The 26847-nt window shown below is 44.6% G+C and overlaps 1 protein-coding gene and 1 pseudogene across 1 annotated transcript; both read left to right on the forward strand.

Annotated features, from left to right (window-relative positions):
• Positions 1-8444: 8444 nt before the first annotated feature.
• LOC117849119 (protein NRT1/ PTR FAMILY 3.1-like) lies at positions 8445-10277 on the forward strand. Its single transcript, XM_034730712.2, has 2 exons — positions 8445-9226; positions 9356-10277. The coding sequence occupies exons 1-2, from the start codon at positions 8646-8648 to the stop codon at positions 10275-10277; spliced, it is 1503 nt and encodes a 500-aa protein (XP_034586603.1). The 5' UTR covers positions 8445-8645.
• A 3197-nt stretch (positions 10278-13474) lies between these two features.
• On the forward strand, positions 13475-14807 carry LOC117849120 (uncharacterized; annotated as a pseudogene).
• The last annotated feature ends 12040 nt before the right edge of the window (positions 14808-26847 follow it).

Here is a 26847-nt window from a genome sequence, read left to right on the forward strand (position 1 = left end):
TAAGCTTTTGATTAATCACTTATGCACTTTTGGTGGCTTAGATGTGTTCTTGATGTGTCTTGCGCTTCAATGGACTCCTGCACACTCCAGCAACGGCTAGTTAAAGTGTACCATCAGATGTTCTGATGGTATGTATTTTTGTAGCATCAGAATAAGGGGTGCTACCATATGTCCCTCCGTATTTTGACCATAACTCACAACTCCAAACTCCGATTTCGATGAACTTGTACTTATTGGAAAGCTTATGAAGTTCTACATGAGATTCTCTAAAAATCTAGACCATTCAATCACTTTTTGAGCACCGGATGAATGCTAAAAAATCCGACGGTACCATCGGACCTTCCAGTCACCACGTCGCTACTCTTCGTATTTTGGTCATAACTTTTTACTTCGAACTCTGTTTTTGATGATCTTGTACTTGTTGGGAAGCTTATGAAATTCTACACACGATTCTCAAAAATCCAGACCTTGTGATCAACGTTTGGCATTGGATGAATGACCTAAAAGTTTGACGCATACAAATTTTCAAGCGTCGAACCTTTTGGTGCCCACCTCATCCATTTGTCAACCTCTGGAGATTTTGACAAAGTAAATATGCAAACTCCGATGGTAGCATCGTATGATCCGGTGCATGCCCTTATATGTTCATCAAATCATCCGTTGAGTGTATTTCAGTAAGCACCGGATGTTCCTCTGCTTAGTCCGATGGTACTATCGGAACTTCCTGTGCCCATTTTTCAGCACATCTTATTTTGGGCATAACTTTCTACTTCGGAGTTCGATTTTAATGATCTTGGACTCTATGGAAAGCTTGTGAAGTACTATACATGATTCTGTAAATCCAAGCCATTTGATAAGCTCAAAAACAATTATCCATGGGACAAGTCCAATTCATTCCTCTCTTTGTCCCGACTTCGGTATCTTTCTTTGTGATGCATCCATGGAACCTATGAAACCTTAAAAGTGCTCATTCTTGATACACATGTTAGTCCCAATGATAATATTGTTATTCAATCACCAAAATCACAATCATGGCCTAGAGGACCATTTTTCTTACAATCTCCCTCATTTTGGTGATTGGTGACAACACAATCAAAGCAAGCATAAATTTGTAAGAATTGATCAATTGAACCACTTACAATTGTTTGGATGCTTACCATCATCCAACTTGTACTTGATCTCCCCCTTGTTCATTCTCATCTTGCTTCACTTCTCTCCCCCTTTATATATTTCTCTCTCTTTCTTGAATTTCTCCCCCTATGCATGTTCACTTCCATGCCTTACTTGCTTTGTTTCCACACTTTTCCCCCTTTGGAATCAAATCACCTAAAAGGTAATTCCAAATACTTGCAATCCAAAAAGACCTTGTGAACATAGCTCGAGGGAAAATGTTAGTAGCCTAGGGAGATAGTTCCATGAACCATGATCCATATGAGATGATACCAATGAAGATACCACTTGTAAGACTATTAGGATGGATCAACAATTCATGAAACTAGCATGTACAAGCAAAGCTCCCCCTATATGCGTGCACAACAAGATAGTGTAAAAAATAAGTGCACAACTAGATATAAGAGCAAAGGAAGCTTAGAGCATATCATGCATGGAGATCGCTTAAAAGATCGAAGGGTTTGACAATGATACCATTTGTAAAAGCTTGAGCATTTGCATACCTCCGGGGGCATATACCTTGATGGCACCACTTGAAGCATACCACTTGATGGCACCACTTGAAATGAGCCACTTGTAAATGACATCACTTAAAAATGACACCACTTGTAAGAGGCTTAGAGAGAAACACATGAGGTACCACAAGGATGGGGAATGTATAAGTACATTGCCTTTGAACTTATATATGAAATGTAAGCTCGCAAGGACATGACTCAATAAGCATGAAAGCGCTCATATTGTTATTATCACTCTTATAGGTTTGTTAGTTCACATTGAGAGTGAATAACATCATCTAAGTGTGATGCACCAGATGGAGAGACTACATAAGATAAGCTTGAAAATAAGTTGGTCTCCAAAATCACAAACCATAGGATGAGCTCCTCCTAAATGTGTGCATTTAGTGTTTGAATCACAAATTAATTGTATGCACATTATTTATGACAACAAAAGGGAAGCTAACCCTATAGCTTGTGCTCATGATACAAAGGATAACATATGAAAGAGCATGTATCATGAAAGAAACAAGTATAGCTTTCCTACACACATGTCAAACCATGTAGGTTGCTCATGGGTTAGAGAGAGAGATACACAAGCAACCTACCATATGAAAAATAACTAGGCATTGCAACATATATCATATGAGAACACAATGCAATCCTATACATGGAAATGGAGCTACAATGATGCTTGAGTTGGGTTCTAGCTGCCATTACCTTTGAATGGGGGACTTGGGCACCATATGTCCAATCTTCCAAGCTTGGCTTCTTGACTTGAACCTTCTCATCTTCTTGTGAGTCAAGCCTCCAAATCCCCCGTAGCTGATCATGGGCTTCACGTGTCCTTTGGAACCCAAACCATTTGAGGCCCTTTCATATTGGTGATGACTTCCTTAGGCACCCAAATCGGTCAGTTCCAACCCCACTCCTTCTTCCCAACCTTCTGAGCAACCACCTTGCCATTGGTCTTCTTCTTGATGACATAGGAGTTGCTCTTAGTCTTGTTCTTGCGGTTGAACTTGGTGTAGATGAGGAAGCTCTTGATGGTGAAGTTCATCTTCTTCTCATCTTTGCTCATCTTCTTCACTTGGGGGCATTGATAGGACTTGTGGCCTTCTTGATGACATTTAAAGCAAGTCACGGTTGCTCCCTTCTCAAACTTACTCACCATGTGATCATGGTTATCTTGAGAAGGTTGAATGTTACTCTCTTGTCTTGTGGAGTTTCAAAATTGCCACCTTGTCCTTGCCCTTCATTTTGGCCAATTGCCCCATGAGCCATTTCACTTCTTGCTTGAGCTCATCATTCTTGTTTGCAATAAGGTCATCATAAGATTCTACAACAACATTCTCAAAGGATTTCTTATTGCAAGGGGGTGAGCTAGATTCCTCAATTAAATCATTGCAAAAAGTTGAAGCATCTACCTTAGAGATGGGAATTGCATAAAGGATAAATGATTCATTTTGCTCCAAGGAATTCTTAGTTTCATTATCAATTCTCTCAATTTTAGATTTGAGCTCTTCATGCTCCTTGTTAAGCAAGTTGAATTTGCACAACAAATTTTCATAATTTGTAGCAAGGGTAGCATGAAGATGATTGAGAGCATTGAATTGTTTTAATTGCTTAGATTGTTTCTTAAGGATTCCTTTTTTACTCATGGTTCAACTCAACAAGATCATCAATGGAAGGAGAATCGGATTCATCATCACTTACATCGCTTTTCGTACCTCAGGCCATTACGAAAAAGTGTGGTGATGATGATGAGGGACCTTGCATGTTGAAGCGAGTGGTGAAGTTCTTGCTTGATTCATCATTTGAGCTACAAGAACTTGATTCTCCACCACTTATCCATTGGACGGCAGTGAATGCTTCATGCTTGGGCTTCCTCTCCTTCTTCTTCTTCTTCATTCTTTTATGCTTGGTATTTGTAATCTTTATTTGTTGATGATGACATCCATCTCTCAAGTGTACCATGTACCCGAACATGTTGATCTTCTTCACATACTTGAAGACCTTCTTGGCATAAGCTTCAACCATGGATTTGGTTTCTTCATCACTTGAGGAGCTTTCATCATCATCATCTTCTTTTTCTTCACTTGAGTTTTCACGAATGGCCATCTTCCTCAACTTCTTCTCTTGATTGCTTGCCTGGGCAAGGCTTCAGGTTGGAGAAGATGATTCTTGGTTTTGCTCTTTGGACTTGACCAATAGTCGCATCTCGAATGTCGTGATCTTGTTTAGGACTTTGTTTGGGGTGAAGTTGGTGAGCTTCTTCTCATAGATGATAGATTTCACCAAATTATAGTCCGACCTCCGAAGGCTATGGAGGATCTTACGATTGAGGTCCGCATCTCCAATCTTCTTCACACCTAAAGAATTGATCTCATTCACAAGAATATTTAGACGTGAATATATAGTCTCGGCATTCTCATTTTCAAGTTGCTTAAAGCTATTGAGCTTTTCAATGAGAACATCATATTTTTCATTTGACACATCCTCCATGCCCTCATTGTTCTCTTTGATAGTCATCCATAGCTTGTTAGCATTTTCACAAGTAAACACAGAAAACACTTTCACTAAGTGAGGATAAAATAATGCTCTTGGAAATCACATCATGTTATTTTTCTTATTGCCCATTATTTTTCACACCCTCACTAGTGACTCTTCAAACATTAAGGCCCGTTGCTTGAAGAAATGCTTCCATGAGAACTTTCCAACGTTGGTAAACCATGCCATCAAAACGTGGAGCCAAACTTGTTGAATCCATCCCTTAACCCTATCGAGCTAACTCACTAGGCGCTGAAGCCTAACTATTTCCATTGAACTGGTTTCACAATTTGCCAATAGAATTGATGATTCTTTGTGAAAGATGTGAGCCCTAGCTCTGATACCACTTGTAAGGAATCAGTGCTCGTAGCCTAAGAGGGAGAGGGGGTGAATTAGGCAAATTTAAAATCCTTAATGTATGGCTTCAACTATTTGCTTCAAAACATAAACTAGATCATGCTATCTAGATGTGCAATCTATTGTTGATCTATTGATTCTTTCCACCCAAAACAAGTTTTGCAACCTAGAGTCAATCCTAGCAAGATACTAATCTAGAAAGTAAAGCACTCAAGTTGCAAGTATGAAATGTGGAAACGTAAATGAGTGGGTTAGGAAGAATGAAAACTCGGCATGATGATTTATCTCGCGGTATCAATATGCAAATGCCACCCCTAGTCCACGTTGGAACTCCACCAAGGATATGCTCCCGGTCATCAAGTCTCTCCCGGTCAAGGATTTGGACTCGCCACAAAGGCTTGTGCCAAGACGGATGAGAAGTTTGCCACTAAGGCAAGGCTCACCACTCCCTCTCTATTGGAGGTATGCCCTAGAGGCAATCATAGAGATGATGATATTCCATTGTGTTCATGTTTTATATTGTGTTCCTTGAATATCCATTAAATGCTGCTTGAATTGATTTGCAATTATGTAAATTGTGTGTGAAACTCTTTACTTGTATGTTTATTCTAAAAGTTGTCCCTAGTCGGAGTTCATTTGAGGACACACATGAATATTAGACTAGCACATGTATTAGTTAATAACTATGTTTCATAAGTCATGGACATGGAGATGTCAAACTAATAATGTGGGCACGTGTAGAGACATGTGCTAGGACTGACCCAACACGAGTTACATAGTTCTCTCTTTACACAATGTGTACGCTTTGTCCTTAGACCGGAGATTATCGCATGTACTCAAGATGTGGATCGACTTACTTAGGGGCTATCGAACGCTACATCGTAACTGGGTAGTTATAAAGGTAGCTTTCGGGTTTGTCAAGAACTATGCTATGAGGCATGGTCAGTCAAGATGGAATTTGCCCCTCTCTATTTGAGAGAGATATCTCTGGGTCCCCTTGAGTGATCGGATCTGAAAATGTATGGCCATGCTACGTGAGGTTAAGAATTAACCTAGAAAGGGATTCCGAATCACAGCATCGAGAAAGAGTGGTCGACTTGGAGCTAGACCGAATATCGTGAGGCAAAGGGAAGAGCATGTATGTGATGTTGTGATGGTTCGTCTGATATGATCTTTGTGTGCGTATAGGAGTTAGTATGGCCGAGTAGGAGTACTCGGGCCATGTGTATACATATATGAACCTGTAGGGTCACACACTTAAAGGGTTGGAAGTCCAATTCGGATGTGATATGAATTGGACCAGGTTTAGTAGTACTTATGGGCCTCGGACCCAGAGGCCCGTTAGGAACCCCTATATATTGAGGGGTGGGGGCACCCTAGGGTCAAATCCTTTTCGCACCAGCAGCAGCCACGCATCCCATGCCCTCACCTTGTTGCAACTCAAGGACCTAGCAATCCGACTTGCGACGCTTCCTCCCGCATGTGTGGATACCTTGGAGGTGTTGCATCTACAGCACTTGGATGAGCCGCTGCACGAGAGCTCCGACAAGGAACTTGATGAGTCGATGACGAGCCAACAACGAGCCTGACGAGCCGCGGCATGAGGAGGGAGTTGCTGCACGTGGACGAGCTGCTGAGGAGCTGCTCAACGTCGACGTGTTCGTCTACATTACGTCGACGTGTGATCAACTTCGTTGCCCTGACGTGTATGTACAACTTCCGCACTTGTGCGTCGAGTGGTAATCCCGTGATCTATAATGACAGTTTTTTTCTTGGTTTACGTGGTAGAAATTTTTGTTTTGCGCTAGCGTAGCCTACCTCGTATCCCAATACTCTCTTCCAGTTACCATGACACCGTATTCATTACAGAGCTTCTCCACGAAGGAAGGGGGTCTCCTCGTCCCCCGCACACGGTCGTTGACGCTGCTCCATACCAAGTTGGAGGGTTGAAGACTTGCCGGCGAGCCACCAAGGCTCCAAGGTACCGGCACACCTTGCACACTTGTGGTTCACTCCTTGAACCGATCACAAGGCAGGCACACCTTACACTCTCTTCTCTCTAGGCCTATCCTAGCACTAATCACTCTTCTAAACTTGTGCTAAGCCTTTAATCAATCATTTATACACTTTTGGTGGCTTGGATGTGTCCTTGATGTGTCTTGCACTCCAATGGACTCCTGCACACTTTAGCAACTTTAAATGGGCAAGTGGAGGGGGTATAAATAGCACAAGACATCAAAGAGCCGTTATTCCAACGGTCAGTTAAAGTGTACCATCGGATGTTCCGATGGTATGTATTTTTTGGCATCGGAATAAGTAGTGCTACCGTATGCCCCTCCATATTTTGGCCATAACTTCCATCTTCAAACTTCGATTTTGATGAACTTGTACTTGTTGGAAAGCTTATGAAATTTTACACAAGATTCTATAAAAATCCAGACCACTCAATCACTTTTTGAGCACTAGATGAATGCTAAAAATTCAGACGGTACCGTCGGACCTTCCGGTCACCACGTCGCTAGTCTTCATATTTTGGTCATAGTTTTTACTCCGAACTCCATTTTTGATGATTTTATACTTGTAGGAAAGCTTATGAAATTATACACTTGATTCTAGAAAAAATCCAGACCTTTTGATCAACTTTTAGCATTGGGTGAATGACCTAAAAGTCTGACGCATGCATATTTTCAAGCGTCGAACCTTCCAGTGCTCCCCTCACCCATTTGTCAACCTCTCTGGAGATTTTGACAAAATAAATATGCAAACTCCGATGGTAGCATTGGATGATCCGATGCATGCTCTTGTATATTCATCAAATCATCCATTAAGTGTATTTTTGTAAGCACCGGATGTTCCTGTTTTTAGTTTGGTGGTACCATTGGAACTTCCGGTGCCTATTTTTCAGCACATATTATTTTGGGCATAACTTTCTACTCCGGAATTCAATTTTTATGATTTTGGACTCTATGGAAAGCTTGTGAAGTATTATACATGATTCTATAAAAATCCAAGCCATTTGATCAACTCAAAAATAATTATTCATGGGACAAGTCTAATTCATTCCTCTTTTTGTCCCAGCTTTGGTATCTTTGTTTGTGATGCATCTATGAAACCTATAAAATCCTAAAAGTGCTTATTCTTGATACACATATTAGTTCCAATGATAATATTATCATTCAATAATGAAAATCACAATCATGACCTATACGACCATTTTTCTTGCATCCCGGCCTTAGATTCCTTGTGTTACTCCATCCGTTCTCTGTTTCTCGAGCTGGGTGCCTGCAGATGTGGTTTTCCCAAACTCTTTTCCTTCACGGGTCATGCTGTGAAATAATAACTTAACATGCTGATAAGATATTAGGCGCATCTCGGATGTAGAGATTAATAATGATATCACTGCTGCAGTCTGTCAACTTAACTTTGGAGTGCAAATTTGTAACAAAGAAAAACATGCCTTATCCCTGGGGAAATAAATGCTTAAAAACCTTTCTAGGAGATCAAGGAGGCGATATTGTATAACCACGTATACTTTCGAGGTCAAACTTTATGTTACATATGAAATTGGCAGATAGAAAAGAGAAAGACAAAATGATCTTGGATGAATATGTCCCGTGCTTAGGTGCCTAGACACATAATCTTAAACTAAGTCACACACATTTTGAAAGCTTATCCAATATGAAAAAAAGGCATTTAGCTGTGTTCTTTTTAGAAAACAAATAGGAAAATCTTGGTCCAATAACCACTAAACAAAATGAAGGTATTGATTATTAAACCAATTCAAATCAAGAAGTACTTCGCAAGATATCAAATCAAGGAGTACTCATATATGCGTGACATTTCCCACCATGTCTTTACACTACGACAGCGAACGACTTCTGCGACCGGCTTGCCAATGTCGGGTTCAGCTCGAACCTGATCTCATACCTCACCCTCCAGCTGCACCTGCCGCTCGTCGAGGCCTCCAACATCATCACCAATTTCAATGGCACCGCCAACTTCACCCCTCTCATCGGCGGTCTCATCGCCGACTCCTTCGCCGGTCGCTTCTGGACCATCACGTTCGGCTCCGTCATGTACCAGCTCGGCATGGTCTTCCTCACCCTCTCCGCCGTGGTCCCCTCGCTCAGCCCGCCGCCCTGCGCCAAGGACGCCACCGACTGCCCGCGCGCGTCGTCCTCCCAGGTCACCGTTCTCTACCTGTCGCTGCTCTGCACGTCCATCGGCACCGGCGGCACGCGCCTCTGCATCATGGCGTTCGGCGCCGACCAGCTCGAGCTGGACGCGCACGGCAGGCCCCGGGAGGCCAAGCCCAAGTGGAGCTTCTTCAACATCTACTTCTTTGGCATCGAGCTGGCGAAGCTCACCGCCGCGACCGCCGTGGTGTACTTCCAGGAGAATGTCGGGTGGGGGTGGGGGCTCGGCATCCCAACCATCACCATGCTCGCCGCGGTGATCGCCTTCGTATCCGGGTACTCGCTGTACGTCAAGATGCCGCCCGGCGGAAGCCCCCTGGTCCGGTTGGCGCAGGTCACCGCTGCGGCGTTCAGGAAGCGGAAAGCCGTCGCGCCGGACCCGAGCCTCCTGTACCAGGACAAGGAGCTCGACGCCGGCATCTCTACCACCGGCCGCCTTCTCCACACCGATCAACTAAAGTAAGCTAAATTAAACTCTTATTACATGTGTCAACTCAAACGTGATGAAAATAAGGGTCGGTTGTTTTGTTTTGTTTGAACGAGCTGACTAGCTAGTAGCTACTTTACTTGTGCAGTTGTGCTCGCTAGGTTCTTTGACAAGGCATCCATAGTGACGGCCGGCGACATGCTGCCGTCCGGCGAACCAAAGCTATGGCGGCTGTCGACCGTGCACCGCGTCGAGGAGCTCAAGTCGATCATGCGCATGCTGCCGATCTGGGCGGCCACCATCCTCCTGATGACTTCGGGGTCGCACAACGGCAGCTTCGCGATCCAGCAGGCGCGCACCATGGACCGCGGCATCACGCCGCGCTTCAAGATCCCGCCGGCCTCCATGCTCATCTTCACCAACATCACCATGCTGCTCACCCTCACCTTCTACGACCGCGTGCTCGTCCGCGTCCTCCGCCGCTACACCTGCCACCCCACCGGCACCACCCACCTCCAGCGCACGGGTGTCGGTATGACCCTTGCCATGCTGGCCAACGCGGTGGCCGCGGTCGTGGAGCGGCGGCGCAGGTCCGTGGCCGCCGCGAGCGAGCTGCTGGACGCGCCCAAGGCCACCGTGCCGATGAGCGTCTTGTGGCTGGTGTCGCAGTACGCCATCCACGGCGTGGCTGACGCCTTCATGGACGTCGGCCGCATGGAGTTCTTGTATGACCAGGCGCCGGAGAGCTTGCGGAGCACGGCGGCGGCGCTGTACTGGCTGACCAATTCAGTGGGGAGCTACCTCGGCACGCTGCTGGTTACAATTGTGCACGACAAGACGCGGCGGAGCGGGCAGTGGCTCCAGGACAACCTCAACCGAGGGAAGCTTGACAACGACTACTGGCTCGTCGTGGCATTGCAGGTGCTCAACCTCGTTTACAACTTCGTCTGCGTCAAGTACTATACATGCAAGCCATTAGAGACGACCGGGGATGACAAGGAGGTGGAGCTCGACTGTGTCAGTGGCAATGGTGATGATTACGCCAAGAAGGGTGCAAGTGCAAGCAAGCTTCAGGTAGCTTAGGGTGTACTTCGATGGCGTCGTTTTCTTCATACCATGAATTGCCGATATTTTGTGGAAATAGTGTTTGCAGAAATTTTTTCAGAAATGTACATGCTTATGCCCTCAAATCGCTGTATGCCTGATTTGAATATGCAAGGTTTATGTGACATGTGAGCTTTGTTTAGAAAGGGATACGAATTCTTAAGACACATACAGTTCGAAGTTAAAAATTGTAGTGCAAATCATCTTCCAAACAAGTGCATCTGCTATTCTGAGACCAATCGTCAGGGGACAAGCTTGACAGTGGTACTAAAATTGCTAGGCTGCACCGGAAGAATCTTATCTTACTTACAAGGCTTCTTTTGAAACCTTCGTGTGAATCCACGTAGGAATTCTACGTAGACACTCTAGAAAAATAGAGAAATTCTAGAAATTCTCTCAAAAAAGCAAAACACGTAACCATCAATTCGATACCTCAAATCATCATATCATATCTTACTAATTAGAGGCTTCTTTTGAAGTCTTCACGTAAAGCCACCAAGGAATATTTTGTGGACGCTCTAGAAAAAGAGAAAAATCCTAGAAAATCTAAAAAAAACAAAACATCTAGCCATCAATTCGTTACCTCAAATCATCATAGTCATTGGATCTATTATACTTTCTAAAAACCTACCCACCTATGCTATTATAAAATTAGTCTAAAGTAACCCCTAAATCTATATCTAAATTATCCAGTGCTACCATTATGAAAATAGCCAAAAGTAACCTCTAAATACATATATATCTAAATTATCCACCTCTATCATTATATAAAATAAACTTAAGTAACCCGTAATATTCCTTTAAATTAACCACTAACTCCATATAAAAAAATAATCTCCTAAATTTGCATATAAATTGCCAACCACTAACATTATAAAAAATAACTTAAAGTCACCCCTTAAATTTGCATCAAAATTACCACATATGCTAATCATCTACATACCACAGTGTGGGACTATGGGTTGCTGAATTTGGCAGAGATATACTGCAAGTATAAAATTGGTATACCGAGAAGAGGCTCGAAGCTAATGTTGCGCTAAGGAAATCCCATGAATTTGGCCCATACGCTTCGAAGAAGTTCCCACGAATGGGCTCAGAGTTATAAAATGGTGGAGCCCATCACAATCTTCGTCCAGCCAGATGACAAGCCACGCCACCGACCCGACCCAACCCATTCCTTACGCAGCTCAATGGCCACCCCCTTTCCTTCCCCCACTCCAACCACCCTCTCCATCTCCAATGCCTTCCATCCAGCTATATGTCTCGTGGCACCACAAGTGTACAAGAAGGCACGGAGGGCCTCCACCACCACCTCATCCCACCGCTGCTCTTGCTCATCCTCCTCTCCGAAGCAGCAGTAACCACACAGTAGTGCGAACCCACCACCTCACCATCGAGATAGCCTGCTTCTGCTCATCCGACTCTGACATGCCCACAATACCCTGCTGTGAGCGGGTCGTTGCGTCTGTCAACAACGGCAACAGCATCCCTTACCTCTGCCATGTGGCGTCGCAGCATTAGATCTTCCTCGCCTGCCTCAATGCCTCCCACATCATGTCGCTCTACACCGGCTGTCAAGGACTATGCACTAATGGTGCCCACCTTGCCCCCCTATCTAGGTAAGTAACGCAGTTCTGGAGCTTGGGAGATGTCTGTGTACCCAACCTGCTTTCTAATCTTATTCTCAAAGCCATTAACGAATGTTTCCTGCAGGTCCACTACTTTCTATCATCACCCTGCGCCCCCAATCATACTTCTCCACGAGCAACGAAGAGCAAACATGTACGAACCTCCCTCACATATGCTCCTCTTGTAATTATTACTTTGCAAACATTGGGTGCTTCAATCAAGGATGATGCGATCAGATTAATATGGGCTTTAATTGATTATGTGATTCGATTCAACAAGTAGCTTTGATTCAAATCATGCTCTGTATTTAGGCAGACTGGTTGAATTTGAAGCTGGAGTTGAGCGGGAGAAATCTTTAGTTTAACAATAGATGATAGTGTGAATATAGGGAAGTAACATCAATGGACAAACTTCATCTTCTATTTACTCCAAAAGGCACCAGTATATGTTGGCAAATTCACCATACACACACGCGACATTGAATGACAACCTTCTTAGCTTATGAGAGGGTGTCCAATTGTTAGCTTAAACTAGCTATAAGGTTGCTGATGTCATCTATAGATTATCTTAATCTGATTTGAACCAAGTCTAGTTGAGATGATTTTTGAAGAATTGCTTTGACTACACCATCTACTCATGCATTTTTCATCTTTACATAACTGACACTACTTGCATATGAATTGATGCAATATTGTCATCAAAACATGAGAATTCCAACTCCTAGATGCTTCGCAAGTGTGCTAGATCATGGAGGCAAAAATTATTTGTGCTTTGTGGTAGAGACAGAAAACATGGTGGTCTCAAAATTAGATGTGGGTGTGATTTGGGACTTCTACAAACAGTGTGGGGGAAGACGTTAGTCTACCAAACAATAGAGGTGACTGCGACCACGTGCCATCACCACTACCGCCACCCCAGCTGCCTCCACCGCTGCCTTCTCCCAAGATGCACCATGCAATTTTAGGTTGGATACTTAACGTTTGATCATTTGCTGATCTTGGATTGCATAGTGAGCTGAAGTGTGTGATAGATTTTTCTACTATCATGTATTGTAGTTGTCAAATTGGTAAAAATGGATATCTACCATCAAAACAAAAAATATATGGGTATTTACCATCAAAAGAATCGGACTTGGATATTTACCAAGGAAAGGTTACACGTTACAACTTTGTAGCATTCCGTTGGCTTCCGTTCGTTGGATTAGTAGTCTTTCTTTTTTTTTACTGATTAACAGTTGCAGGATTCCAATTGTTCCCTTGGCCAATTCCCTCATGCCCGCTCCTTGGCCCGGTCCACAGCAGCGACACCCACACGCATGCGATGCGTGAAAGGAGCAGGGCAGGCGACCAATGGTGCGCTCGCCCACAACTTTCCTGGTGGCGCACTCCCCCGCGGCCACTCGGGTCCCAAATGGTTGTGGCCTCCTCCACCCCCCCCTCCACGGTGTGCATCTCCCTCCTCTTCTTCCTCCCTTACTTTGAAAGTTATAAACCCTAGAGTTTTCTTCTCTCTCGTAGTGCTTAGGAATCGGTCCAAAATTGAGACATATGGATCCTGCTGAGGTTCTTGAAGAGTAATAACATTTTCCTCTCGGTTGAATCTATGCAATTTCTTCCAATTTGTACCTAATTTGTTGGTTTGAGAGGGGGATGGGGTGAACAGATAGCCTTGAAAAGGGAATAAATGAGTGGATTAGCATTGAAATTGTTATCGATTGGTCCTTACATTTGATCTCCGTTCCATGTGTTTGTCGTTGTTGTTGCAGTATTGATCCGAAGAGTGCATGTAGAGTAGAGATCTCTGTCAACTCTTACTTCTCTGTAAGGGATGGTCGAAAGGAATAGAGTAAGCTTTGTTGTTGATTTAGAAGCATACTCAATCATTGATCTAGAGACAGATATTGCTTCTAAATTTAAATGGGGTAGCAATCAGCAGGCAAATTTCTAGGTTGTAATAGGGGGTAATATGACATGCAATTTGGCTTCAGATGCGCAACTTCTTGACTTGTTAAGGACATATAGAGTATTGAAGTTGTTCATGGTAGTCGGCACACGTGAACACAATGTAAGCGAGGAGCAGATGCCTGCTGCAGTGAACATTGGAGAAGAGCAGATGCCAATTGCTTTGAACATGGGAGCGGTGATGCCTGCTGCATTGAACATGGTAGAGCAGGTGATACCTGCTGCAATGTACAATGATTTGGATGTTTCAGATGGAGGATTTGCATGGGCAGAAGTACTTGAATATGGTGAAACAACTGCAGGTCCACCAATGCATGAAGAGGAAGAGTAAGAGCACTTCATCATTGGTGGGTGCGATCCTAATGGACATGAGCTTGCTGGAGGAGATGAAGAGTGAAGGTACTTTAAAAGTGTTGATCATGTAGTTATTGATCCAGTTGAAAATCTTAAAGTTGAGGTGCAGAAAACAAAGAGGGCAAGACCTATTCAACAAATTAGAGACTTTAATAATGAAGTTGTTCTTGATGATTTTATTGTGCCTCGCACATCACATGATGAAGAGAATCCAATCATTAAGGTGGGAGACACAATTGTAGACAAGGATGCTTTTATCCACACTATCAAACAGTATGCCATCAGAAATGAGTTTGAGACTAGGCTTGAACATAGTAACAGGGAATGGTACAGGGCAAGGTGCAGATGAAGATTGTGAATGGAGAGTATTTGCAAAGAAACTACATGGTGGTAACACATTCATGGTCATTTTTCTTTCTTTTTAACTTCTATATTCCCTCACATATTTGAAATTGTGATTAGATAAATGCATTTCTTTATACTATTTTTTTTTTGCTTCTTTCTTTTCAGGTGGCCAAACTCTCGGAATTGGATGTGCATACTTGTTCCAGTACAAGCAAGATGAAGGGGCGAGAGGCTTCCATAGCTTGGTGAAAGATGTTGTAAAATAAGATCATACTTTGGGTGCAAAGAAATTACAGAAAAGATTTGAGAAGCACTACAATATTCAGTTGTCATACTATAAAGTGTGGTATGGCAGCACGTCTGCAACTACTTGGGAGGAGAGCTTCAAAATGTTATGTAGGTTCAAATCAGCACTAGAAGATTCATGTCCAGGAAGCATTATTGAGATTGATTGCAAGAGAATTAATGGGAAAATGCATTTCTCCAAGATGTTTGTAGCTATTAGAGCTTGTGTTGATGGATTTCTGGCTAGGTGCAGACCTTTCCTTGGGGTTGATTCCACTCACCTAACTAGGAAGTATAAAGGACAGGTAGCTACAACAATTTCAATTGATGGGCACAAGTTGATGTATCCAGTTACATATGGGATATTTGGCAAAGAGACAAAATCCAGCCGAGCATGGTTCATGGCATAGCTGAAAAGAGCAGTTTCTTCTAAGAGATATAAACTGTTGTTTATTGTTGTGTTGGCTTCTAATACATGAATGTTATCTTCTAAAGAGAGCATCTTCTTATGTTCATTCTATTTACATTCACTAGTTTTATATTTGATTTTATTAAATATTAAATCCCTCATGCAATAATCCAAGTATCAGAACTAGAGGCTCACTACCATGTTGATTTATATATAGGTGCCAAGTTTCATAACTCATATTGTCCTACATACTCCTCATGTAGAGGCTCACTACCATGTTGACTTATACATGTAGGTACTTAAATTTGATAACTGGTTGTATAAGTCCCTCATTCACCACTAGAACTCCTAGTCATGATATATTTCTCTCAAAAAAGTAGTAAAAGCAAAAGCATGACTTCAAGATTAATGAATACAAACTGGAGACGTGTGTAGGATTCAATATCTATACACCTACTACGATATTGTGGACTGTCCATGTGGTTAGATATGGATGGATGATATGATGACCTACTATTTAAATATTTATTGACATTTTTTGTTTCAAAAGTAAGATAAATTGGGGAAATATCTTCGTATTAGTTAGATATAATTTTCATATGTAATCCAATTAGATCTAATGTTTGGTAACCCATGTGACATGTAACGTGGTTTTTTCATATGTGATCCTATTAACGTTATTCCCATACCTGAAATAACGTGACATTGGTTCCTAGGGTTTTGTTATTGCTCCCTTACCTTACATGCCACATCAGTATGCGGCAACATTATATTCACTCCTAAGTCATCGAATGGTAATGCTACATCATACTGCATGGATCGGATCGGCTGGATACAGATCATGTCAAGGAGGCAACAAACTAGGCTAGGGTGGTTTCCTCCTTTTTAGCTGCTTGGTGCTTGTTTGTCATTCAACATTTATGCATATGTACTAAACATTTGCTGCTTGGTGATCCTTTTCCATTCAACATTTATGTATATGTACTAAACATTTATATCAATCAAATCATCATGTGTTTGCTCCAACTATCCATGCTTTAAGTGAGATGTAACTTGTTGTTTTCCTAAAGAATACGTACTTTCAATGAGATGTATGATGTTGTTTTCATAAGACTTATTATTGAGCCAATTGCGCCTAGCATACAACAATTTGGTAGGTGGGTGTAAATTGGTCCTACAACTATAAGCTGCTCATTTTGTGTCAACAACTTGTGAATTGGTATATTTAGGGTCCAAATATTACTAGCATGACAACGTACATGTTAGCCTATTAGGCCATAGGGTTATTGTTAGGTTTAGTCCCACATCAAAAATTGATGGTGGGAGAGCACAATATATAGGTGGGGGCAGCCCTTACCCATCAGGCTAGTCTTTTGGGTTGAGTTAGGTCCAAGGCCTTATTGTTGTGGGCTCCAGTGGACCTCGGCCTGATGGGGTGCCGGCTCATGGGTATAGCGAGCTAGGCCAAAATCATCCAGGCCAAAGGTTGGAAAACCTGGAACATCTCCGGGGTCACATGGTGACGGGGGAGCCTGTGAACATCTCTGAAGGGTCACACGGTGTTGATGTGATTGGAGAGTTGGATTCGGGGCATGGGATAACCTCTTCAGGAGATCACATTGGTTGTATGTGATGGAAGAGTGGGCCCGATGTGTGACGGAGGAGATTGTTAGGTTTAGTCCCCCATCGAAAATTGATAGTGGGGGAGCACAACATATAGGTGGGGCCATCCCTCACCCATTAGGCTAGTCTTTTGGGTTGAGTTAGGCCCAGGCCTTGTTGTTGTGAGCTCCGATGGACCTAAGCCTGGTGGGACACCAGCTCATGGGTATAGTGGGTCAGGCCGGGATTCCGCTGCACACTCTAATAGTTATGGTGAGTTTACGGCACAAACCTTGCGCTTGAGGCTAGTGGTCAACAATTTAGCACTGTAAATTAGTAGGTCTAATGTTAAGGATTGAGATGTCGCCTATAGGAGATGAATAGGAAAATTCCTGCAATTAAAAAACTTATGGTTTTGTGCAGGAGACCCAACAAAATATGCACAAGCCCCTTTCTGAGTTTTAACCCAAAACAAACTTAAAGATAAGCTTATGTACATGTTTTTTTAGTAGGTTCACTAGGTCCTTGCATACACAAGACAAGCATACTCAAGTAGATGGAAGCGAAAGTTCGAGTAATGAATAGAAATGAACAAATAAGGCAAACCAAATTGAACACTACACAAACTTTACAATTCCATTAAGGAAGCTTATAGCGAACCAAGGGTCAAGCTATGTCTTGAATCCACTAGTTGACCTTTTTTCCTTGTGTAGGAAAGATCGTATACCTCACAAACTTGCCCACGGCTTACCACAAGCTTGGGAGCTTGCTAGGTGATGTCTAGCCATCTAGGAGGCTTCACCTCCAAGAGTGAAAATGCTTAATGGGTTGCTTGTCTTCAACCACAAGACCTCAAGGCTTTATAGAACATAATCTCTCTCCCAGCCTAACTCAAATATTTCACTCAAATCACATAAGTCTCACACAGAGAGGTTGGGAGAGCCCCACTAGTGTTATAAAGAGTCTAGGATGAGCAAGAACCAAAAACAACCACCCATCCACCAAAGAAGGGACCAAGGAGTATTTCAAGACAGCAAACTAATCATTGGAAGTCAACAAAATTAGCCACACCAATTTCCCAAACCGGCCAGGCTAGTTTTTTAAACCAACTAGCAATTACCCAAGAAACCCTACTGAAACTGATCACGCCAATTTTGGCCAAGTAGCCACATTTTGTCTCCTAAGAAGGGGTTTACTTGATGACTATCTCACATAGGTCGACTATCGGCACTTTTGGTGTTGTAATCCAAATGTTGCATCCCTCTTAATATTATGGCATATCTATACTTAAGATTACATAAAAATAGCACTTTGACCACTTGTGCTTGTATGACTTCATTTATGTTGATACTTGACCATACCATTCTCAACCTTAGGGATTTCAATATTGCATAAAACCTGAGCATATCTTGATATCCACCTTGAGCTAGTGATTTAGAACCATAGTTAAAAAAAACCAAACTGGGACACCGGGAGGACTGGAAAAACCGTGAACACTGGCGACTCTGCCGGTTCGCTCCGAGTAAAAAATTGGATCCAAAAGGCATATTATATGCCATATTGGGCTGAAAGCTGGCCCTATGGAGCAACTACAAGGTTCTAACTAGAAAGCTCAGTGAAAATGAGGAGAAAGGTGGAGCGATCGGGTTTGGACCCTGCCTGGTTACTCCGAATCCCGCTCTCGTACCAATATTGTATAGATTCCAAACGTGAATGGCGAGGGTATACATGAACTATAATTTTTAGTGAACAACTATTTGACCGGTAGACCAAATGGTCAGACCAGTAAACTGGTGAACCACTAGCATCACCGGTTCAATCACAGGTGTGGATTGTTGTTATATATATGCTTAGAATCTACCAACATATATGATCAGTGTCACAGTTTTCATCCATAACATAAACCACTTCATCATTTGATCCCGCAAAGATTTCATGCTTTGCATTGCTTCACTACATTAGTATCTCCAAGTACAGTAAAGCATTCGTCACTTGAACTACCATTTCTTAGAACCTCGTCGTTAATCCCTGGTTTCACTTCTTCACCCAATCTTGCCAACTTGAGTAAACCTTTCTTTGACATCAATAATAAAAAAATCCACTGGATTCCATAACTTCATTATTCGATCAATCTTTTGATTTTTTGCTTCGCAATTTAGTATTTCATGACTTGTCAATAAACCTTCCAATTTATGATACCATCGACAAAGCATGAACCCAAGTCTCTTGACCATGTATATTTGCTTGCTACTTTTTCTTCCTTTTGTCATATAGGAACTCACATTTCTTCAATTAAGGTCATTATCTTCAATTTGATATCCCATGAATCAACAACAAGGATTTACACTATTGGGACCATCCAATACACATATTACTCTAGATGAAATGATAATAATGTTTTCTTTCATAGTCATTTAATTTGCTTGTCGTTCATTATTTTGCTTTATGGAATCAGACACTTACTTGCATATATCAATATGACCCATCAAATAATTGACTAAATTCATGGTCAAAGTTTTACCAAACAAGTTTTTGCTTTTATTGCTTTGTTATTTAACTCACCAAAACCCCCTTAGCAGCCTAGATGCACTTTCACATCTTAAATCCCTATCTAAATTACTCATCCCTTCCATTATTGAAAATATCCTAAAGTAACCCCTCAATTTTCATCTAAATTACCCACTTATGTAATTATAAAAATAATTTAAAATAACATCTTAAATTGGATCTAAATTATCCACATTAGAAATAAGAGCTTTGTTACAATGCTTTTAAAGTACCGGTACTTGCAGGTACTTTCCTTTCTTATCCTTCCTACCAAAAAAGAATTAAATAGATTTACACATAATTAAAAGGGCATCATAGTGTGGCGGAACCACCCAAATTAACCTGACTAAAATGCATTGAAGTCGCCTAACATGCACTTTAAGCAAGTCAACTTGGTCGACCGTCGGATTTCATCCGATTAACCACATGAACAGGAAGGTGAGTAGCACAGAGGTTACAACATTCCATCACATAACTTAGTCTCTCGAATTATTACATCAGAGTTCTGAAATTCAAAATAAGATGCAAGGTTCGAAAAGTCAAATAAAACAAGCGGAAGCTAAACGTCGATACATGACATCACGACGGAGCCGATCATGACATGAAAAATCCTTCCCTCGCCGTCCGAGGAGGGATCCCACTCGACTGTCCAGCCCGGAGGGAGCTGGGTAGGCCAGGTGGTACCAGCAACCAAACTATTGACATCACCTGAAAAGATTAAGCCACAACAAGGCTGAGCAACTAATACTCAGCAAGACTGACCCGTCGGGTGATAGCTATTTTCACCAAAACTTAGACATGAAAGGCTTTCTGGCTTTGGGTTTGCTTTGTCAAAAGCGTCTATAGTCGGTCCTTACTTTCAATATTTTAGCTCATGTTCTACGTTCTTTATCCAGTCTAGATTAGCAACTATTCTAAGCAAGCATAGTTTCCAAGCAATTTATGACAAGCATTAACTTAACCTTGTAATCATGTTTCATCGTTACTCAGTGCAGAATAGCGATCAAGTAGTCCCAAACTGTGAGAGGCAGACGAATCGATTCGAATTTATTAACCATGCATGGCAAACCTAATCTCACGACATCCGCGCACCACGAAGGGTCGCTTCATTTGTCAGCCGTCCCCATCGATCCCTTAGGCTCGTGTCAGGGCCAACTGCCTTTGGCATGCAATGCTCCATAATCCCGGCCTCTGCCGTACTATGACCGTACTTGCACCCATATGATGCACCATGGGAACGACGTTCCAAGGACAGCCGGAGGGTATGCCACGCCCCAGTTCAATCAGATACTAGGCTTCCCCATCCCATACTAGGTATGAGATTAGTACTTTCAAACACTTGATCACGAATGCCCACACGTTTCGACCTTAGATCAATTTCATTTAGACAGACGGGGGAAACCACCAAGCGTCGAACATAAGCCCAACCCCGTCTGTCGACCTTATAGTTGCAACATAAATAAAACATTCAACTCCTATAACTCGCGAGTAACAGGAAATCACTCGACTTTTACCGGAACCTATTAAGCATTGCAACTACTCGACTTTAGCAACTAGTATTCAGATCAAGGGACTAAATTCATGCATCTATGGTTTCAATCAACTCCTACAAACGTAAATGCATAATCATAAGCATCACAATTGGCATAAGAGCGAAACAGGGAATTCATGCACTGGGGCTTGCCTTCAGGAAAAGTTAGTGGGTCCTCGGGGTCTTGCTCCAATTCGGGCTCGCCTACGAAGGGGTGAAGCTCCGCAGCGGGGTCTTCTTCCGGTGCCGGGTGGAGCTCGTAAGTTCCGTCGGCGAGATTTGCTTCTATACGATATGCACATGCAAACATTTAGTTGGACTCGCGCGTTTAAACAATCACACAAGACAAAGCTGAAAACAAGAGTTACAACAGCCATAACAAGGCGAGGTTTACTTTCTTTTAACTTCAACGGAAGTGGTCGCTTTAAACTTGAGTTCGCGTTGAATGGCGATTGTGTACATATATAGTTTCTCGCATTTTAGAGTTGCATAAAGAGAGTGAAGGGTCACATTTGGGTGGTTTGGGTGCATTAGCATAGTTACTTACTTCTGAATGTTTTTATGTACCTCTTTCGGTTTCCATTCATTTATCGTATTAGAGTGTGTGCTTTCCTTCTTATTCTTTTAGGTCGATTAATTAACCAAAAAATGACATCCTATTCAAACAGTAGTTAAAGACATTGATAGAATTACCGTATCTCTTATAAGCCATCACTAGGTCACCGTAAAAGTTTGGGGGCCAACGGACGACTTAAAAAGGAGTTATATGAATTTCTTTATTTAAGGTAAAATGAACTTATCTTTTTCTATCCTTAAAGTTACTGTGCAACAGGGGGTGAAACTTAACCAGTGTATTAAGGTTAGATTACAGGAGCATTGGTGAATTTTTCAAAATTTTTGGAGAAGATTAACTATTTAGTCTATTTCCTTTGTAATTACACATGCTTAATGAGGAAGGTGCTCTTCTTTCTGATTTGCATAACAATTTACATTTTTCTTGCAAACTTCTCAGCAAAACAAAATTACCCCAACTAGTTTCACATTTTTCTGAGCTTTGGAACAATTATATGCAAAAAGGAAGATTTATACTTAGATTACCAATTTTAAGTCAAAACAGTGACTTAAAGTGTTAGATCAGAGCCCTAACCATTTTTTTGAGCTTCTACACATATAAACAAGCATCACAGAGTTGGTTTCATATTTTTCATACTTTTTTTCTATTTACTAGGATTTAAAAGGCCTAAACCCAGATTAAAAGAATAGGATATTATTTACCATAGTAACATGCGCAAACTTATTTCTCTTAGAAACTAGACAGATCAAGGATTCCAACAAAAGTTGTTTGGTATTTTTGTGATTTTTCTACGATTTACTGGGCATTTCCAAAGTTAAATCTTTTTTCTACCTATTATTAAAAGAAAAGTCGTGGCAGACTTGCAAGCTAGCCCCTGGGTTTAAGGTTAAACTACGCAGAGCTCCCTGAGTTTTGCGCCCAGGCCCTTAGAAAGAATGGGGACGAAGCAATGCAGTCCCCCGGGGCGCGCGCGGCGGCGGTGGGAAAATTCCCGGCGGTTCGCCGGCGATGATGGGGCAACAACTGGCCAGGAGGGCGCGGGGGCTCACCTGAGCTCGGTTTGGCAGGGTTGGGGTGACGGAGATGGCCGGCGGGAAGCGTAATGCGGCGGAGGCAGCGGAGCTCGGCTGGCGGCGGTGCGGGCGGCGTTCCGGCGCACCGGCGACGTCGGGAAGGCGACGAACTGCTCGGAGACGTGCGCGGAGAGGTGACGAAGCGGGCGGCGAAGTCGCCGGAGTGCGGGGTGGTGCGGAGGGGTGAGCTCCATGGGAGCTCAGCGGCGGCGCAGAGGAGAAAGCAGTGGCGCGTGTGCAGGTGGTGGCAAAGGGGTGGCGTTGTCGGTGAGGGGGGCCCTTTTATAGGGCCGTGGTGGAGCGGAGGGTCGAGGCGGGGCTCCGGTGGGGGAGGGATAAGGCCGGGAGCAGCGGGTGCGTGGGCAAGGCGGCCATTGGCCAGCGGCGCCATTGGGCAGAGGAGGCGGAGCTCTGGGTGGTCTCCGACGGCGATTGGCCTTGGGCGACACGCGTCCGGGGCTTCCGGTCTGTCGGGCGGGCGAGGCGGAGGGCTACCGTGGGGCTTGGGCGAGCAGGCGGAGGTGCGGGACGCCGTGGGCGTGGCAGCTTCTCCGGCAGACGGGCGGAACGGGGTTGGCGGAGCAGAGCCGTGGCAGACGGAAGACGACACGCGCGCGGCTGGCGGTTGGCTAGCCCGGCGTTCGCCCCGTCTTGTCGCAAGCGCGGGTTGGGCGCCGTGGCCCTCGCCCTGTTGCTGTCGCGCCGGTGATAGGGTGCCGGCGAGCTGCCGGTGGTCGGCGGCCACGCGGCGCGCGGCGCGCGAGCGAACGTGCTCCGACGCGTGGGTGTCGAGGCTCCCTTCGGGCAGCAAGCCCGACCAGCTTTGGGAAGATCTTTCTCCAGATTTTTCAACACAACTTCCAAAACTCTTTTAAACAAACTTGGTCAACTCTGGACGTTCTTCAAACTTTGTTTAATGTGTCAGTTTAGATTGTGAAAGAATTTGAAGATATCTCGTGCCAAAGTTTGCTAAAAATCTGGAATTTGGCCGGAGAGGTAGGATTGCAGGGACTTAGCTATGTTTGAGTCAATTTTTGGGGAGCTTCCAAGTCGAATTAGACCAAGGTGTTATTGAAAGAGTTGCTCTACAAACTGAGGACTTCAACTTTTATTTAGGGTATTTCTTGAGCTTAGTTCAGAAAATTGGAGGAACACCCTGTAACGACCTCGATTAAAATCCTTCGCGTTAATCTTAATCCGAGTCCCTGATCACCTGTCTCAGTTTACCAAGCCTAAGTGCTCAACCTCCAGATCTCGCGACCCCCGTGATCTGACCCCTCACCGTGTTTCCCCCAGTTCCGACCCCGCCGACCCCCAACCCACCGTCGTATCTTTCTAAGTCTTCCCACAACGCCTCCCTTCAATTGAGCCGTGGACCACCAAGACTGACCGGTGGATCCACGAGATCTTTCTTCCAGATCTCCCGCGACAGGCGCACTCGAGTTGCATGCCCGCTTCAGAGTTCCCTAGCCGCGTGGCTCAACTCCTCCGACGCCCGCCGCTCCGCCTCGTTGCCGGCCACGACCGGATGGATTCTCGCGCCCCCTTCCCCAATCACGGCGGAAGCTCCTCTGCCATCCTTTCTGCAGCACCTCGCCGCCCGCGCCCATCATCACATCACCAGATCCCGGCTGCAGAGCCCGATGCCGCCCATCTTTTCCGTCACCCTTCCACAGTCGCGCCGCCCCGGTCCTCGCTACGCGATGATTCCTCCTCCGCCAACCCAGACTGCGGCAGCGACAGCTCCTTTTCCGCCTTGTCAGAAGCTCCGCCCCGACAATCTGTTGCTCCATGCTCGCCCGCGCGACCGCAGCCGTCTGTCTTCTCACCTGTGCACCCTCATTTCTAGCGCCATTTCCCCGGTCACTTCCATCAGATCCACCGCACGACGACGCCCACCTCCGCCAAATCTCAACCACCGGCAAACCCGCGCCTGCGCCGCCCTGACATCGGTGCCCAATGACCACCGGTGTCATCCCCGAAGTCCTGCTCCACCGCCCTCGTCGCTCAATCGTCGTCCCGGCAGAGCACTCCATCGCTCTTCCCCGGCCTTCGTGCCGCTCCCCCTTCTCTCTTCCGCGCAGCTATAAAAAGGGAATGCCGGAGCCCCGCCGGAGTCCCCCTTTGCCATCGCTGCCCTCCCGCTTGCTCCCTGTTCGTGCTCATAGCGCCACCGCCTAAGTCTGAGGAACTCTCCTCCCCGCTCAAACACCACCTTTCCCCAATCCACCAACCACTACTTCCCGTGCTGCATAAGAGCTTGCTTGTGATCCACAAGAAGCACCGCCGACGTCGGAATACCACCGGACATCCTCGCCGCTGTCCCAAGCCTTAGTCTTTCCACCCAAGCCTGTTCTTTCCCGACCCCAAGCCTCATCTGTAAGACGAAGGTAAGCTACCGACCCTTTGTTCGCCTCGTCCGACCCCTCCTATCCGCCCGACCCTGTCTGTTCCGCCGACCTTTCTCCGCCTCACCCGAGGGCTCGGCTGTACCTTTTTCCTTGAACCGAGGGTGTATGTGTAAAACTTGGGGACTTTTCAGCGTTGAGTCTGAGGACCCCTAGCACATCTATTCCTCTAGATTAAGGGTAAGATCCTAAGTTCCTCCCCATCCGACCCTTATATCTTGATCTCCACCGACTCAATCGAACCTCCCCACCCTCCTGTAATTTGCCGCAAGTTTCTGGGCTCAAACTTGCAAGTGTTGCTGTTGAAATAACCGTCTAAATGCTAACCAATGCATTGCATTCGTGTAGAGCTGCGTCTCGCCGACGGCTTCTACGAGCTGCACCCGGCGCCAGAAGACGAAGGTGTAGCCGAGCTCCTGCCTCCAGAAGCCGAAGCCGCCCAAGCAAACGAGCAGCTTCCCTCCTCCTTGCTCGAAGGCAAGCCCCGGATGCATGAATCCCCTATGTTTTACCAAACTTGCGCATGCCTTCTTTAACATGCTTGTGCATTTACGTATAGGAGTTGTTTGGAACCATAGATGCATAACTTAGATCCCTTGATCTGATCACTAGCTGTTGGACCGAGTAGATGCCTTGCTTAACTAGGAAACGGTAAAAGCCGAATGATTCCCTGTCACTCGCGAGTTGTAGGAGTTGGTTGTTTCCTCTTCTGTTGTAACTATAAGGACGATGGACGGGGCAGGGTTTTGGGTAACTCTTTGGTGGTCGGCTGATCGCCCCGTCTGTCTATAAAACTTGCTAAGGCCCGACAGTGGTGGTGTTCGTGATCAAGTGTTTGAAAGTACTAATCTTATACCTAGTATGGGATGGGGAAGCCTAGTACCTGATTGAACTAGGGCGTGGCTTATACCCCTGCTGTCCCTGGAACGAGGTTCCCATGGTGCATCATGTGGGTGCAAGTGCGGTCACAGTACGGTAGAGACCGGGACTGTGGAGCATTGCATGCCAAGGGAAGTTTGGACCTGACACGCGCCTGGGAATTGATGGGGACGGCCGACACGGGAAGCGACCCTTGTGGTGCGCGGATGTCGTGAGATTAGGTTCGCCATGCATGGTTAAGAAACTCGAATTGATTCGTCTGCCTCTCACAGTTTGAGACTGCTTGATCGCTATGTCACCCTGAGTAATTAAACAAATCTGATGATGACATGGTCTTGATGATGATGTATGTACCTTGGTTGGTTCTATGTCTGTTTAGAGTAGATTGCAAACCTAGACCGGATAATGAACTTAGAATCTGAGCTAAAACTTGAAAGTAGGGATACGCCTAGCGCTTTTGGCAAACAAACCCCTCAGCCAAAAAAGCCTTGCATGTCTAGAAGTGGTGGAGTAGCGTACTCTCTGTCGGTTAAGTCTTGTTGAGCTTAGTACCTCAGCCTTGTTGTGGCTCTTCTTTTTCAGGTGAAGTTGCTTCCTCTGAGCCTCCCTCTACTGGCACTTGGCCGCCCCAACTCCCTCCGGGTTGGACGGTTGAGTGGGATCCCTCCTCGGACGGCGAGGAGAGGGATCACTGATGTCCCGGTTGGCCTCACCAGGGATATCCGACCCCGACGAAGTAGCTTCCGCGCGTTGTTTTACCTTCTGTTGTTTTTCTTCTGAACCTTGTAAACTCTGATGTTGTTTTATGGCCAAACTAAATGGTTAATTTGTTAACTCGGTGGACTTGTTGTTTTCTCTGGAACCGCTCACCTTCGTGTGGGTTTGCTATTCGGTCTTGTTCAAGTGGTTAAATCGGATGAAATCCGACGGCACTTCGTGTTTACTTGGTTAA

Source organism: Setaria viridis, chromosome 3 (assembly GCF_005286985.2).
Source record: "Setaria viridis chromosome 3, Setaria_viridis_v4.0, whole genome shotgun sequence".
Taxonomy (NCBI): Eukaryota; Viridiplantae; Streptophyta; class Magnoliopsida; order Poales; family Poaceae; genus Setaria; species Setaria viridis.

Bases quoted from the DNA above. Each gene is read 5' to 3' on its own strand.
- LOC117849119 (XM_034730712.2), top strand. From the start codon at position 8,646: ATGTACCAGCTCGGCATGGTCTTCCTCACCCTCTCCGCCGTGGTCCCC. The intron at 9,227-9,355 runs GTAAGCTAAATT...TGTGCTCGCTAG, and splicing joins CTCCACACCGATCAACTAAA to GTTCTTTGACAAGGCATCCA.